Here is a 14,175-nt window from a genome sequence, read left to right as displayed (position 1 = left end):
CAAGTATTACTTGCATTGTGTGTGATGGGTGGTTTAGCACGTATTCATATATATACGCTGTTTGTGTCTTGCTAGCTTTTTTGAACTTTGGTAAAGTGTAATAGGCCTTCAACCCCTTTTCAATGATACATGATTTTCGTGTTTTACTTTTGACACAGTCCATCGCTGTTTCACTTTTAAAAATTTAAAAATGGATTGCGATGAATTTTTTCAGCACGATTTTTCATCAAATCTGACTTTAAAATCATCGGCCGATAAGATTTTTACGTTCATACGGCATAACCAGATGATAAATCAAAAAATTGTTTTAATTACGGTTGGTTTCAGTTAAGTTTTTCTAAATTTTTTTACTTAGGCTTTTAATTTAAACTTATAAAAGAAAAAAGCCTTAATTAAACTTTAATTAATTAATTGATTAAAATTTAAAAATGCCATTGACATTGATAGATTTTAACACCAATGGCATGTTAATCATATCAATGATCGATTGATTAGCTTTTAGATTATTTATTAAGGTACTACTACTAAGTACTAATTACTAGTGGTCTGATACTTTTAAAAAATTCAAAGCCCAGAAGAAACCTCAGAAAAATAAAAAATTAATAAACCTATTTCTACCGACATCGTTATCAACACCAATAAAATCATCATCATCACCACTCCCACCATCATCACCACCATCATGCAAGCAGTGATAATTGTTATTAGTTACTTAGATTGCAGAAATTATTGTAGAATGTAGAGTAGATTGTAGTAACTAAGTAACGCAACTCCTATTTATTCCCTAATCCTAACTAACTGTTTGAAGTTTTAATTTCAAAGTCGGGCGGTACCACTGTGCCATTAGAGAGTCGAACAGTTCGATACATTGACAACTTTAGCATTGGAACCAGAGGCTCTACCTCAGCTGAGTTAAACGATTTATTATGAAATTATGATATAATATTCTGACTTGAAATGTTATAACATTGCACATTATGATCAATTTAATTAAATTAAATTGATTTATGATAAATTATAATAAATGCTTCCGCATTTTTCAACGTTATGCGACCTGCTAGATTTATCAATTAATTTTATAGAAATTACAAAGAAATGAAACATTTTCAAATAATTTTATTTATAATTAATAATAATATTAATAATAATGTTTTTTAATGGATTTATTATAAAGGTATTTCTTAGGGCTTGGCTATGCAGTGGTCTTTTTGCACAGGCGAGGTTCTTTGCAGCCCTACAATAGAAATTTCCAACACAAGAACTTTCTAGAACTGTTCACCACTAATGATGCTGATGATGGTGATGTTAAAAGTAAGTTATGGTGATGATGAAAATGATTGTGATGATAAAGATGACGTGACAGGTAAGCTACAAAGATGATGATGTTGATTATCACTTCAATCTTTGATCATAAATCGTTATCAAATTAAATCCACCAAAATAGTTAAAAGTGAATTTAAAGGATTGTTAGGGATGTGTTTTGCAAAATATCACCTGCATGTTGAAAATAAAACTCTACTAAATGTCGAATTTACTACTCTCTCCGATTATTTATATCTTTTGAAGGTTTGTTTGACTGGCTAGTTTTGATTTGATTGGTTAGTTAGTTGATTGATTTAATAAAATTTGTCTGATTGGTTGATGTTGATTGAATACAAAAAAAATTTAAAAAGTTTTTCATCAATCCATTCACCTATCCATTCACGCATGCATGTATTCATTCACTAAATCAATCAAACAGCCAATTAAACAACAAACCAACCAGGTTACTTCTGAATTTTTAAACGAATGTATGGAATCTGCAATGCTCTACTTGGCAGCAGCTGTCTCCGATTTTTACATTCCATTTGTTGATATGGTTGGTTGATTGATTGGTTGGTTTATTGATTAATTGATTGATTGGTTAATTGGTCAACTGATTGGTTGATCATGTGATTGATTCTCTGATTTGTTGTTGGTTGGATGATTGATTACCATAACCAGCCCCAGCATAAAATCCAATCATCATCTGGTCCATTGCATTTGTCATTGCAAATTGTGCCGAAATTTTTGAAACCCCTGACCAGTAAGATCCTTCCTAGAGCTTTCGTCGTTTCTTTTAAAGTGAGTGAGTGAGTGAGTGAATAAATGAATGCATGATGAATGAATGAATGATGGATGAATGAATCGATGAGCGAATGGATGGGTGGATAAATGAATCAAATCCTGCCATGAGCCTTCGTCATTTTGTTTCAAGTGAATGGATGAATGATAGATGAATGAATGGGAGAGTGAATGAATGAATGAAGGAGTGAATGAATAAGTGAATTTCTACATACATACGCACACACACACACACTCACATACATACTCATGCAGCTAGAAACAGACCCAAGTTTGTTATTACAGAAATGTCATAAAGCCCTTGATACATACAATCATCAAGTTAGTTAACTGGTTGATTGGCGATTGATTTATTAATGGTTGATTGATTTATTAATGGTTGATTGATTGATTGACTGACTGATTAATGGCCGATTGATTGATTAGTATACTAATTGAAATTATTATAATTAAACGTTTGAAGAAATAATGCTTCATTCATTCATTTATTCATCCATTCGTTCTTTCAATTAATCGCTCATTCTTTCATTCATTCAGGTCGTCATTGGCAATATTCTAGAAAACAGGAAAAGGGAAGTAGTCGTTGTAACCAAAGACTCCGAAAAATGGATCAGATTAAAAAATACTAAACAAAACAAGAGTAAAAAAATTAACATGGAAGAAGAAAATACCAACAATTCTTCGATAGCCGCTGATGATAATGATCCTGGCTGTGCTGATAATGATGTTGGCAGTCATGATAATGATGTCGTCGTTGTTGGTGATGATGATGCTGAAATAGAGAAATATTTGATTGAGGAGTTGGCTTGTATGCATAAGAAATTTATTTCTGGAAAAATATTATAGTATTGTTGTCCATATGTAACATTTCATTTCATTCTTTCATTCATTGCTTGTACATTCAGTCGATCTCTCATTCGTTTATTCATTAATTCATTCAATCATTCATCCATTCTGTCAATGCGTTTTTACATTCGAATGATTTTCGCTCCGCTATTTACCGTCTGATAATGCCGTATGAACGTTAAACTGTCTATTCACTATTTAATTCGTTCATTTTTCCTGTCTACTTAAATTAATCTTCTATCCATTCTTTCATTCATTCATTGTTTGTTCCTTTCATTCATTCATTCATTTCTTAAATTACTTTTTATAACTGTTACACTCTATTTTATATTTTAACCAAATCCTCCTACCAACAACAAAAAAATGACAAAATTAAAATTCAATTCGCAACGCCAGTAACAGCAAAAACAACAACAACGATAATAATAATAATAACCATACCAACACATTACTTTTATTATTGTTGTTGTTGTTACACATACTTACACATACAAAAAAACACATACACACACACATATATATATTGAAAAAACATTCGGTGTTAAGAATCGTAAAAAAATATATATAAATCATATACATCATATATACGTTTACATTTTTGGATATTATATATAGGGATGCACCGAAGTTCGGCCCCGGCTCCGGCCAATATCCGGCTTTTTTTTCAAATCCGGCCTCGGCCGGATTTAAGCGTCTATCGACATTTAAAAATGTTATAAATAGAAAAAAAATTTCATTGAATTCAATTAATTTTATGTCAATAAGTTAAAAGCTAAGCATACATGACACATAATAACAACATCACAAATTGTGAAATGAGCTGGACAATTTTCTTTGTGCTATAACATGGGTTATGCATAAATTATACGCTGATCTTTGTGTAAAAGAACTTGTGCACGTGTTTATACTATATAGTTGTATATGACGGATCATAAAGCTACATATATATATATATATATATATATATATATATATATATATATATATATACATAATCGCATTATTTAAGAACATGGTATGTTAAAGGTTAGGCTAGGCATACATGACACATAATAACAACATCACTAATTGTGAGGTGAGCTCGACAATTTTCTTTGTGCTATAACATGGATTATGCATACATTATAAGCTGATCTTTGTGTAAAATAACTTGTGCACGTGCATACATGACACATAATATTAACATCACTAATTGTGAGATGAGCTCGACAATTTTCTTTATGCTATAACATGGGTTATGCATAAACTAACGTATGTAAAATGGTAACTAAAATCCGGCCCCGGCCGGTTTTTAAATTTTAAGTCCGGCCCCGGCCGGATTTGAAAAACCTGAATCCGGTGCATCCCTAATTATATATATATATATGTATATATATATATATATATAATTGTATATATATATATATATGTGCGTGTGTATATGTGTGTGTTCGTACGTACAAATGCATTGTAAATTGTGACAGATAAGAGCAAATTTTATTAAAATAAATAAGTGAATGAATGATTGATTGAATATATGTGTTGAATGAATATGAATGAATGGATGGATGAATGTGAATGAATAAATCAATGTATTTATCAATCTATTTATCAATTCATCGTAAAAACCAGTAAATTGAATTCAGTTTATGATTGAAAGATAGGAAGATTGATGTTAAAAATTTAGTCGATCGATCAATTAGTCGATTGATTGATTGATTAATTGAGATTGACACCATCATCATCATAATCATCATATCATCCTTCTGATAACTATGATGAAAGCGAGAAGGACTGCCAGTAAAGCCAAAATGTACAAATCCCAGTCGGGCCCTAGCGTCTCTAGGCGCAGGTCCAATAGCTGCTGGTAGGTACTGAATGTCTGTATGTATTTATGGGTACTTGTGTGCATTTGTAATTTATAAATTTACAGAGAGAGAAAGAGAAAGAAAGAACGAGAAACAGGAAAGAAAGATAAACCAATTAGTTCGTCCGTCGATCGACTGACCGATGAATCAACTAACGTCTTTGAGGTATTCAATCATGAAGAAGACATTGAGCCTACTCAGTGCGAGTAGGACAGGAATGGCGGCGTCAGTACTCGTTTCAGCTGCCATGTCGTAGAATCTTTTCGCCAGGTGGATGTCCTGATGACGGTTGTTCATTCATTCGTTTATTCATCCATTCATTAATTTGATAATGAGCCTAATTCATGAATTATTCCACCATCCATTCATTCATTAACTTAATCACTCAATCAATTGAACAATGATTCAACCATCCATTCATTTATTCATTCATTCATCAATTTACTCGATCACTCAATCAGCCGCTCAACCACCAACGGACCTGCTTCATTCCGAGTCCTTTCTCGTGCATGTAGCCGAGGTTGAACATGGCTTGTGCGTTGTGCTGCTGGTCACTCGCTACCCTGTTACGTGATTGGTCGGTCGGTTGATTGGTCGATCGGTTGATTGGTCGGTCGGTCGATTGATTATTTAAAAATTTGCTTGACTCGCTGATTTGATAATGACGAATTTACTGCTTGATGGAATGTGCGATCGATTTGAATTAAAAAGTGATTGATCAACTGTACTTACATCCATACCATGCCAGCAATTTTTCGACATCCAATCAAATGACATGAAACATTCAATCCAATCACTCGAATGAAAGGAACCATACAAGTAAACTCTCAACATCCAATCAAATCACTCGAAAATTACATAAGCTCCTCCCACCTGTAATGATTGGCCGCCGATTCATAGTCTGGGGTCGTGCCGTAGCCGTAGTAGTGGTAGTCGCCGATCTTAACGCGAGCCGGGGTGTAACCTAGTTCGCACAGTTTGAACAAATTGTTGTACAATTCTTAATAAAGCAATCAGTCAATCGTCCAGTCAATCAACCAATCAGTCGATTTATCAACAAACAAACAGCCAATCAATCAGTCAGCCAACCAATCAATCAGTCAGCCAACCAATCAATCAACCTTGCTGGGCAGCTCTAGTCCAGTAAAGGAATGCCCTTTGATAATTTTCATTCTCGTCGAAAAAACCGCTGAGACCTTTTTAAATAATTAAAAAAAATTAATCACCGATTTATTCATTCATTCACTTATTCATTCATTCACTTCTTCATTCATTCCTTCATTTATTCATTCATTCAACTCGTTTTCCATTTATTCATTCGCCCACCTTGATCCAGTATATAGGCGACATTACTTTGAGCCACCTCGTAGCCCAGTTCAGCAAGGAGGAGGTAGGTGACGAAAGCTTCATCTGACTGGCCCTTGTGGAAGTGGGCGTGTCCGTCCATCAACATATCCGACCAATCACCGCGCTCGGCTACGTTCTTGAAGAGCTGATTGGTTGCAGATGGTGTGCGGCTGGTCAGATGTGTTTTTGTGTAATTGACTGATGGTGATTGTGTGAGTAATTTTTGACCTTACAGCCTATCAATGTTCAGACTTTTTGAGTCACTAACTGACCTCAGTCGCAGTGGGACAACTCCTAACCACTCCTGTTCCGCTTGCATGCATCTGGGCGAGATTGTAGAAGGCCAGCACGTGACCTGATGACAACAATGACAACGACGATGATGAGGTTGAAGGTAATAATGATGACGATCAGGATGATGATGATGATGATTAACTTACCTGACTGTGAAGCCAGAGTAAAATATTTTAGTGCTGTTTTAAAGTCTCTCTTCACCCCAACACCAGCTGTTCAGATGAATGAACGAACGAACGAATAAATGAATAAATAAAGGAATGAATCAATGATTGAATGAATGAATAATCAAAAAAAATGAAACGACCAACCAATCATAATCAAGCAATTAATCGACCAACCAATCAGACTGCCAGCTAGCGAGCCAACCAATCAATCGATCAACCAATCAACTAACAGTAGTACATGATTCCAAGTTGAAGCTGCCCATCAACCCATCCTTGATCGGCCGCAAGCGTAAAATACTTCAGAGCCTCTTTATAATCCTAGACCATATAATAATAATTATAACAATAATAATTATAATAATAATAATAATAGCACCTTGTCCACCCCTTTGCCATGAAAATGGATTAGTCCCAGCCCGCTCTGACCCATGGGATTTCCCTGGGTAGTTATAAATAAATTTTCATGATGATGGTGATGGTAGTATGATGATGATAATAGTGTCACCATTATCATCGTCATCATCATTACCACAATCATCGTCATCATCATCAGGACCTTATCAGCTGATTTCTTAAAATAGTCGTATGCTGTTTCATTGTTGGCCTTCGTCACTGCTGTCCCTTCCAAGTACATCTGAATTAGTGGATGGATGGATAAACGTGCCGATGAATGAATGAAAAATTGAACAAAGGAAAAAATTTGTGAAAAAAATTAATAGTGAATGGCTGGACGGATAAAGAATGAATAAATGAAAGACCGAATAAACGAATGAATGAATGAACCAACTTTTCCGAGATACGCATTGGCGTTAGCGTTACCAGCTTCGGCGGCCAGCGTGAAGTAGTAGTGAGCCATCTGGCAAAATTATATAGTCAATGAAATGATCAATTAAAATTAATTAATTAATTAAAAATAAATAATTAATAATAATTAAGCAAGTAATTAATCATCATCATCTTTACGTCATCATCACTGACTTGATGGTTGACATTAACACCTCGACCACCTTGAAAAAATAACTGACCAAGACCGAGCTGTGATATTTTAAACGGCGGTCATCATTTGAATCATAATTATAACATACAAATATATTATGATCATAATTTCGATCGTAATAAATTAACTGATTGATTGTTTCATAAACTAACTAAACAAACGAACAAACAAACAAACGAATGAATGAATGAATGGCTGAATGTGAGAATATTGAAAAAATTGAATGTCAGCTAGAGAAACGACAACGACCAACATAACCCCCCCCTCCTCAAAAAACCTGGGCCTGGACATCTCCCTTATCGGCCAGGAACTGATAGTACTGCAAGAGATCTTCGTCCAGCAGCCCACTTTGAAGTCCCTGTGATTCCAGTTCGTCGTACAGCCTCACCCTATGCACCACAGTTCCTCCTCCGATGGATAAGTCCTGAGCGACTGAAAGTAGAAATGGATGAATGATAGATTAACTGACTGGCGAGTAAATGAATGAGAGAGTGAATTAAAAAATGAATAAAGGATAGATGATTGAGTGAACTCAAAAACAAACGAATGGATGAAAAAATTAATAAATTTATCAACCAATCAAAAATTATACGCATGAATAGATGGAGGTATGAATGGACGAACTAATGAATGAATGAACAAACAAATGAACGAATGAATCAATCAACCAATCTGTCAACCGACCTTTAGTAGCAACCTTCCTATAATAGTTCAAGGCTGCTTCGCAACTCGTCTCAACACTAATCCCGTTCCAGTAGCGATAGCCCTAATTGGTCAGTTAGTGACGATGACGTCACATCATCATCACCACCATCGCAATCATTATTATCATCAAAAACAGCATCATCATTATCATAATCATCGTCAGTACTAACAAGCGCCATCTGAGCCAATGGGTCACCGCCAAATGCACTGAAGGTCAAATAGACTAAGCTCTGATTGGTCGGATATTTTAAAACTAATAATTATGCGCATAAATTATAAAAGTAATAACAGTAATAATAACTTAATAATTATCGTTATAATAAAATAATGTTAAAGATTAAGACCTTAGCTTGGCTCGATTTGACAGTTAGACCGGTTGTATAAAGAAATCCCAAGCCCTTGGTTGATGAGTTTAAAAAATTACTATAACAAGTAACTCTATCAATCAATCACACAACCAATTAACCGACCAATCAATCACACAACCAATCAACCAACCGACCAATCAACCAACCGACCAAACAACCAACCAGCTGTCCTCGAGCGGACCCAAGATTCGAAAGTTTTTCGAAAAGTTCTCTGGCCTTCTGAACGTCCTGCCTGAGATGGTTCCCGAATAAATAGGCCATAGAGACCAACTCCATGGAAGTCACGTGACCAAGGTCCGCTGCCTGAACTAGTATCTGATAGGCTCTGTGATTGGTCGGTCGGTCGGTTGATTGGGATTGGTTGATTGAGATGAATCAATTAGAATTAGAATTCAAGTTAGAATTCAATGAATTCATACGATCAGTTTATTCAATCAACCAATTGATCAACCAATCAATTAATTAGTAGACCAATTAAAAGATGAATGAAAAAAACATGAACAATGAACGAATGACTGAATGAATTAGCAAACAACTGAATGAAAGAAAGACAAAGGAAGACAAAAAGAAAGGAAGAATTAATTAAATTTAATTTGGATTTTATGGCCATGTTATCTAAATGTTCAATTACTTCTTCTCTGATTGACTGCTTCCATTGAGAAAAAGCAGAGCCTGCTTGTATAACTGCTCAGCTGAATAAAAGAATAAATGAATGAACGAATGAGTGAGTGACTGAATTAATGATTGGTTGAATGAATGAATTAACGAAAGAATGGAAGAACCGAAATGTTAAAAGTAACAAAATCATTAAACAAAAAGTAGCAGACTTTTTAGTAAAACAAATATCAATTCATAACTCACAAACAGAATTAATGAACGAATAAATGAATGAACAAACGAATGAATGAATATATGAAAGAACGAACAAAAAAACAAGCAAACAAATGAACAGTTCACAAACCAGCATCGTCAACAACATCATCCTTCTTGACATCATCAGCATAGGATGATGATGATGACGAAGACGATAACGATGATGATTCCAAAGGCGATGGCGATGATGATGGTGACTCAAATGATGACCAAGAAGGTACAATGGTGTCCTCTTCTAAATCCAATGTTATCTGACCGGTGTTTGGGTCGCGTGTCTGTGTGTACTTTTGAACTTTGACCTGGTTTACAAAAGTTGTTTGTTGTTTTTTGCAGGTTTTTTAATTTAAAATAAATAGATTTTGCATCATTTCAATTCATTTCTCTAGAAAAACAAATATCCAATCAAGCAATAAACCATGCCATTAATTTCTCAAATCACATCAAAATTGCACCAGCCTACTGTTACATTCAAGCACACATATATACACTCCCATAAACACACATACAAACACACACAAACAAACACACACACCACACAAACACAGACAAACATACTTACAATTCCATTATCATCTGGCTTATATATGATCTCAGTAGATAGCTTGTTACCATCCCTCTTTTTCTTCTTAATCACCTTTGCAACTTCACTCATATCTAGTTTACCAAATGGTTCTGGAAAGCCTAAAATCTCAAAGTCATCGCTAACATCAATGTCATCTCTGCCATCATCATCGTTGTCGTCGTCATCAGCTTTGTTATTATTATTGTTGTTGTTGATATTACCTTCTGAGTTCAGATTGGCTGTCTTATCATCACTATCATCAACAACAGCTTGCCCATGATTGGTCGAAATTTCTTTATGATGACTAGCATCTACATTTTGATTGGCTGTTGTTGTTGTTGCTACTTCAATTGGGTTAACATTATCAGCATCATTGTTGATTAGAGTGACATCATCTTCATGATCTCTGAAAGTTTCATGAGCATTGTCATTGTTATTATTATTACTTTCTTGTAGATTTTCATTAAACTCTTTCCGGTACATGTCCCCACCATGATGATGATGATGATGTTGCTGGTGGTGGGAATCATCATTATCATCACCATGCTGATGATCATGATGATGATGACCATGGTGAGTCAGTCCATCTTCCTCACTATGTTCATGATGATGAAGATCATGATGATGATCATGATGATGATGAAGATCATGATGATCCCCTGGCAACACTCCATCATCCCCTTTTAACTTATTATCACTCATTTTACCCTCATTATCACTCACACCGTACCCACCAATAACAACATCATCATTTTCAATAACTATATTATTATCATTATTTGAATTCCTCACACCACCATCATCACCATTATCATTATTATTATTATCATAAATGAATTCTTCAGAATGGGTGTATGTTAAGCAAATGATTACTAAGAAGGTAACTGAAAAGAACTTTCTGGAAACTTTTGTTTTACTCATATTATTTTTTTAGTTATTTTCTCTTTCTTATTTAATACGTTTTATTTTTATAAGTCTTCCTTTTTTAATTATTATTGCTGTTTTGTCACACAGAAGTCTGAATTCTGTAGGAAAAAATTTATATTAATTTAAGTAAGAAATTTTGAAATTTTTTTTAAGTGTTGTAAATAAATCATAAAATAATAAACCTGTCTATTAATTAGTATTCCGGGGGATCTTTAGTCTATAAATTTTGGTGTCTAACTTCTCAACTGTCTTCTACTAGCTAAACTAATATTAGACACAGACCTAACTCGCTTTTTTCATTTTTTTATTTTTATTTATCTATTTTTTAAGACCACCACTGGTGTAGTAAACTTATCTAACTGGATGTGTGAAGGCAATGAAAGTTAATAAAATTGGAATTTATTTCAAAATTAGAAAATAAATTATTTAAATTATTAAAAATTAACTATGAAAATTAATACCGACATTTTCCGAATGACAAATTTGACTTTTAAATTATTTGAGAAAAACATTTGAGTATTTATACATTTAAAAGTGAACTGAAACGAATTCTCATGCCATTGGCTGAAATATTATGATATTACGTTTGATATTATAAATATCGAGCGCTTCATTTTCTAAATTTAATCTGTAACAATTCTTATTCAATTGTCATATACATGGATATAAATATACCTAAAAAAAACCAGCTAATATTTTGATAAATTCATTATCAAACTGTTTTATCTAATTTTTTAACTAAAATAAATATAACATATTTGTATTTTTATTGTTAAAAATTAAATGAATGTATAATAAGAGTAAAAAAAAACGATTAAAATACTATACAACCACTAAATGTATATAATGTATAGATATATTAACAATACTTTCAACAAATATAACGATAGCTACACTGATATAACAATATATAACAATAAATAACAGTTTTTTTTAACAATATATCAATGATAAATCATCGATCAACCAACCAATCAATCTACCAACAAATCTATCAATCAATCAATCAATCAATCAATCAATCAATCAATCAATCAATCAATCAATCAATCAATCAATCAATCAATCAATCAATCAATCAATCAATCAATCAATTAGCTTATAAAGCACTATTTCCGCGATGTTCAACAGCACTCCTCAATGAATTTTGAAAACAGATGGGTCTTGAGATCCGCTCTGGACTTCGCAAGTGATGGAGAAGTAGTCAGAGAAGTAGGTAGAGAGTTCCAGAGAAAAGGACCAGAAAAAGCAAAATCAGATTTGGCAAAAGAGTGTCTAACACGAGTTAAGAAAAAGCGAGAAGAAGAAGACGATCGTAAACCATTCAATCAACCATTCAATCAACCATTCAATCGAATCCTCGCACGAAAATCAAATCAATCAATCGATCGATCAATCAATCAATCAATCAAAATTTCTATTTAAATAATCGAAAATTTGTCTCAATAACTACTTATATTATATATATATATATATATATATATATATATATATATAGTTGATATATAATTTATATCATGATATATATATATATATATATACATAACTGAGCAAATGTATAGTATAATGGTATGATACGTGGATACTAGAATATATATAGGTTTATCTCTTTCCCTGACTCTCTCTCTCTTTCTCTCTCTCTTTCTCTTTCTCTCTCTCTCTCTCTCTCTCTATGTGTGTGTGTGTATTGTTTTTATTATTCTTATTATTTGTCTTTGGTAGTCTTTCATTTAGAGAACTGTATCGAACACGTTCAATGATTTTGATATGCTATCATCCTGTTATAATTTAAAATAATAATTATAATTATAACGGAGGGATGAGTGAATGAACGAAGGAATGATATTCAAAATTATGAATATAATTATAGTCATAATTGTTGATTCTAAATAATTTTGGTCAAACTTTTTCGCAGGCTTGAATGAACTCGTGAATGGTAATGACGCCATCGTTATCCGTGTCCATTTTCTTCGTGATTGAATGAATAAAGGAATGAAAGAAAGATTGAATAAATGAATGAATGAATGAATGAATGAACGAACGAACGAATGAATGAATGAACAGTCATCATCACGACAATCATCATTATCGTTATCTTAAACATCTGAACCTTAAATATCCTATCAACGTGGTCGCGGGCAGTGCTCACTTCATCGCCGACCGGTTCGGAGCAGCTGCCGATCAGATCGTACACCGATATAACGATATCGAATAACTCATCTCTGGTTATCATTCCATCTCTAATGAGAAAACAAATGAATGCATGAATGAATGGATGAACAAATTATGAATGAATTAATGAGCGAGTGAACGAACGAACACACAAACAAACGAAAGAATGAACGAACATATACGTAAACGAACGAACGAATGAACGAATGAACGAACGAATGAAAAAATTACCTATTCAGATCGTATAAGGAAAATGCCCACAATAATTTATCATGGTTGTCTCCGCGAGCCAATATCGATAGACCTGACACGAATTCCTGGTTTTGTGTGGGAGGAAAGTTATGGTAATGATACACCAATGATGATGATGATGATGATGATGACGACGACTACAATGATGATGATGATGACGATGGTGATGACAACCTCAAAGCTAACTGTTCCATCTCTATCCTGGTCAAACACGTTGAAGACGTAATGAGCGTAGAGGTTGGAGTCTGCATATGGTGAAGTTAAGATGATGATGAAGACGATGATGATGATAATGATGATGATGATAATGGTGGTAATGGTAGTGATAATGGAAATGGTTATGATAATGATACAAAAAAATTCTACCCCCTTGTGGAAAGAACTGGGCGTATATCTCTTTGAAGGTATCTTCCTTCACTATCCCAGACGGGCACTCCTGATGATGATGACGATGATGATGATGTTGATGATGATGTTGGTGATGATGATGATGATGTTGGTGATGAAGATGATGTTGGTGATAATGATGATGTCGTTGTTCTTAGTAATGATGATGATGATGATGTTGTTGTTCTTGGTAATGATGATGTTGTTGTTGTTGTTTCTGGTAATGATGATGATGTTGCTGTTCTTGGTGAGAATGATAATGGTGACTTTGAAAATTATTTTACACGATTAAAATTAAAAAAAACAGTTCCTAAAAGCAACGTAAATA

General features: G+C 33.7%; 3 protein-coding genes across 3 annotated transcripts in view; 1 reads left to right on the top strand and 2 right to left on the bottom strand.

Annotated features, from left to right (window-relative positions):
* Nucleotides 1–253: 253 nt before the first annotated feature.
* On the top strand, nucleotides 254–2,706 carry HELRODRAFT_142989 (hypothetical protein; the record flags this gene model as incomplete). The annotated part of the gene is made up of 8 exons (XM_009022015.1): nucleotides 254–316; nucleotides 823–911; nucleotides 1,175–1,311; nucleotides 1,445–1,566; nucleotides 1,766–1,858; nucleotides 1,984–2,103; nucleotides 2,359–2,424; nucleotides 2,641–2,706. Coding segments are annotated over 8 exons (756 nt in total), but the record flags the coding sequence as incomplete, so codon positions are not given.
* On the bottom strand, nucleotides 2,671–10,290 carry HELRODRAFT_100479 (hypothetical protein). The gene is made up of 23 exons (XM_009022014.1): nucleotides 10,107–10,290; nucleotides 9,636–9,846; nucleotides 9,306–9,366; nucleotides 8,837–8,999; nucleotides 8,651–8,704; nucleotides 8,477–8,536; nucleotides 8,286–8,367; nucleotides 7,879–8,033; nucleotides 7,583–7,639; nucleotides 7,392–7,460; nucleotides 7,161–7,238; nucleotides 6,981–7,043; nucleotides 6,835–6,922; nucleotides 6,584–6,649; nucleotides 6,416–6,498; nucleotides 6,123–6,288; nucleotides 5,918–5,992; nucleotides 5,670–5,760; nucleotides 5,278–5,359; nucleotides 4,953–5,075; nucleotides 4,319–4,810; nucleotides 3,385–3,563; nucleotides 2,671–3,306 (listed from the first exon to the last, which is right to left on the bottom strand). The coding sequence occupies exons 1-21, from the start codon at nucleotides 10,197–10,199 to the stop codon at nucleotides 4,682–4,684; spliced, it is 2,049 nt and encodes a 682-aa protein (XP_009020262.1). The 5' UTR covers nucleotides 10,200–10,290; the 3' UTR covers nucleotides 2,671–3,306; nucleotides 3,385–3,563; nucleotides 4,319–4,681.
* Nucleotides 10,291–12,766: 2,476 nt separating this feature from the next.
* Nucleotides 12,767–14,175, bottom strand: part of HELRODRAFT_157196 (hypothetical protein) — a gene marked incomplete at both ends in the record, with an annotated part of 2,730 nt that continues 1,321 nt past the window's right edge. The window contains 6 exons of the mRNA XM_009022013.1: nucleotides 12,767–12,814; nucleotides 12,942–13,004; nucleotides 13,147–13,276; nucleotides 13,440–13,525; nucleotides 13,635–13,705; nucleotides 13,827–13,896. Coding sequence (XP_009020261.1) covers nucleotides 12,767–12,814; nucleotides 12,942–13,004; nucleotides 13,147–13,276; nucleotides 13,440–13,525; nucleotides 13,635–13,705; nucleotides 13,827–13,896 — 468 coding nt within the window. The remainder of the gene's footprint in view (nucleotides 12,815–12,941; nucleotides 13,005–13,146; nucleotides 13,277–13,439; nucleotides 13,526–13,634; nucleotides 13,706–13,826; nucleotides 13,897–14,175) is intronic.

The sequence above is a fragment of the Helobdella robusta genome, assembly GCF_000326865.2.
Source record: "Helobdella robusta unplaced genomic scaffold HELROscaffold_30, whole genome shotgun sequence".
Taxonomy (NCBI): Eukaryota; Metazoa; Annelida; class Clitellata; order Rhynchobdellida; family Glossiphoniidae; genus Helobdella; species Helobdella robusta.
The sequence above is the reverse complement of the archived record's forward strand: the minus strand, read 5'-3'. Positions and strand labels throughout refer to the sequence as shown.

Excerpts from the sequence above, each read along its gene's own strand:
- HELRODRAFT_100479 (XM_009022014.1), bottom strand. The coding sequence starts at position 10,199 with ATGAGTGAAGTTGCAAAGGTGATTAAGAAGAAAAAGAGGGATGGTAAC. Across the intron at positions 7,239-7,391 it reads CCAATGCGTATCTCGGAAAA|ATGTACTTGGAAGGGACAGC; the intron begins GTTGGTTCATTC and ends CCACTAATTCAG. Across the intron at positions 5,761-5,917 it reads GACTAGAGCTGCCCAGCAAG|GTTACACCCCGGCTCGCGTT; the intron begins GTTGATTGATTG and ends TGTGCGAACTAG.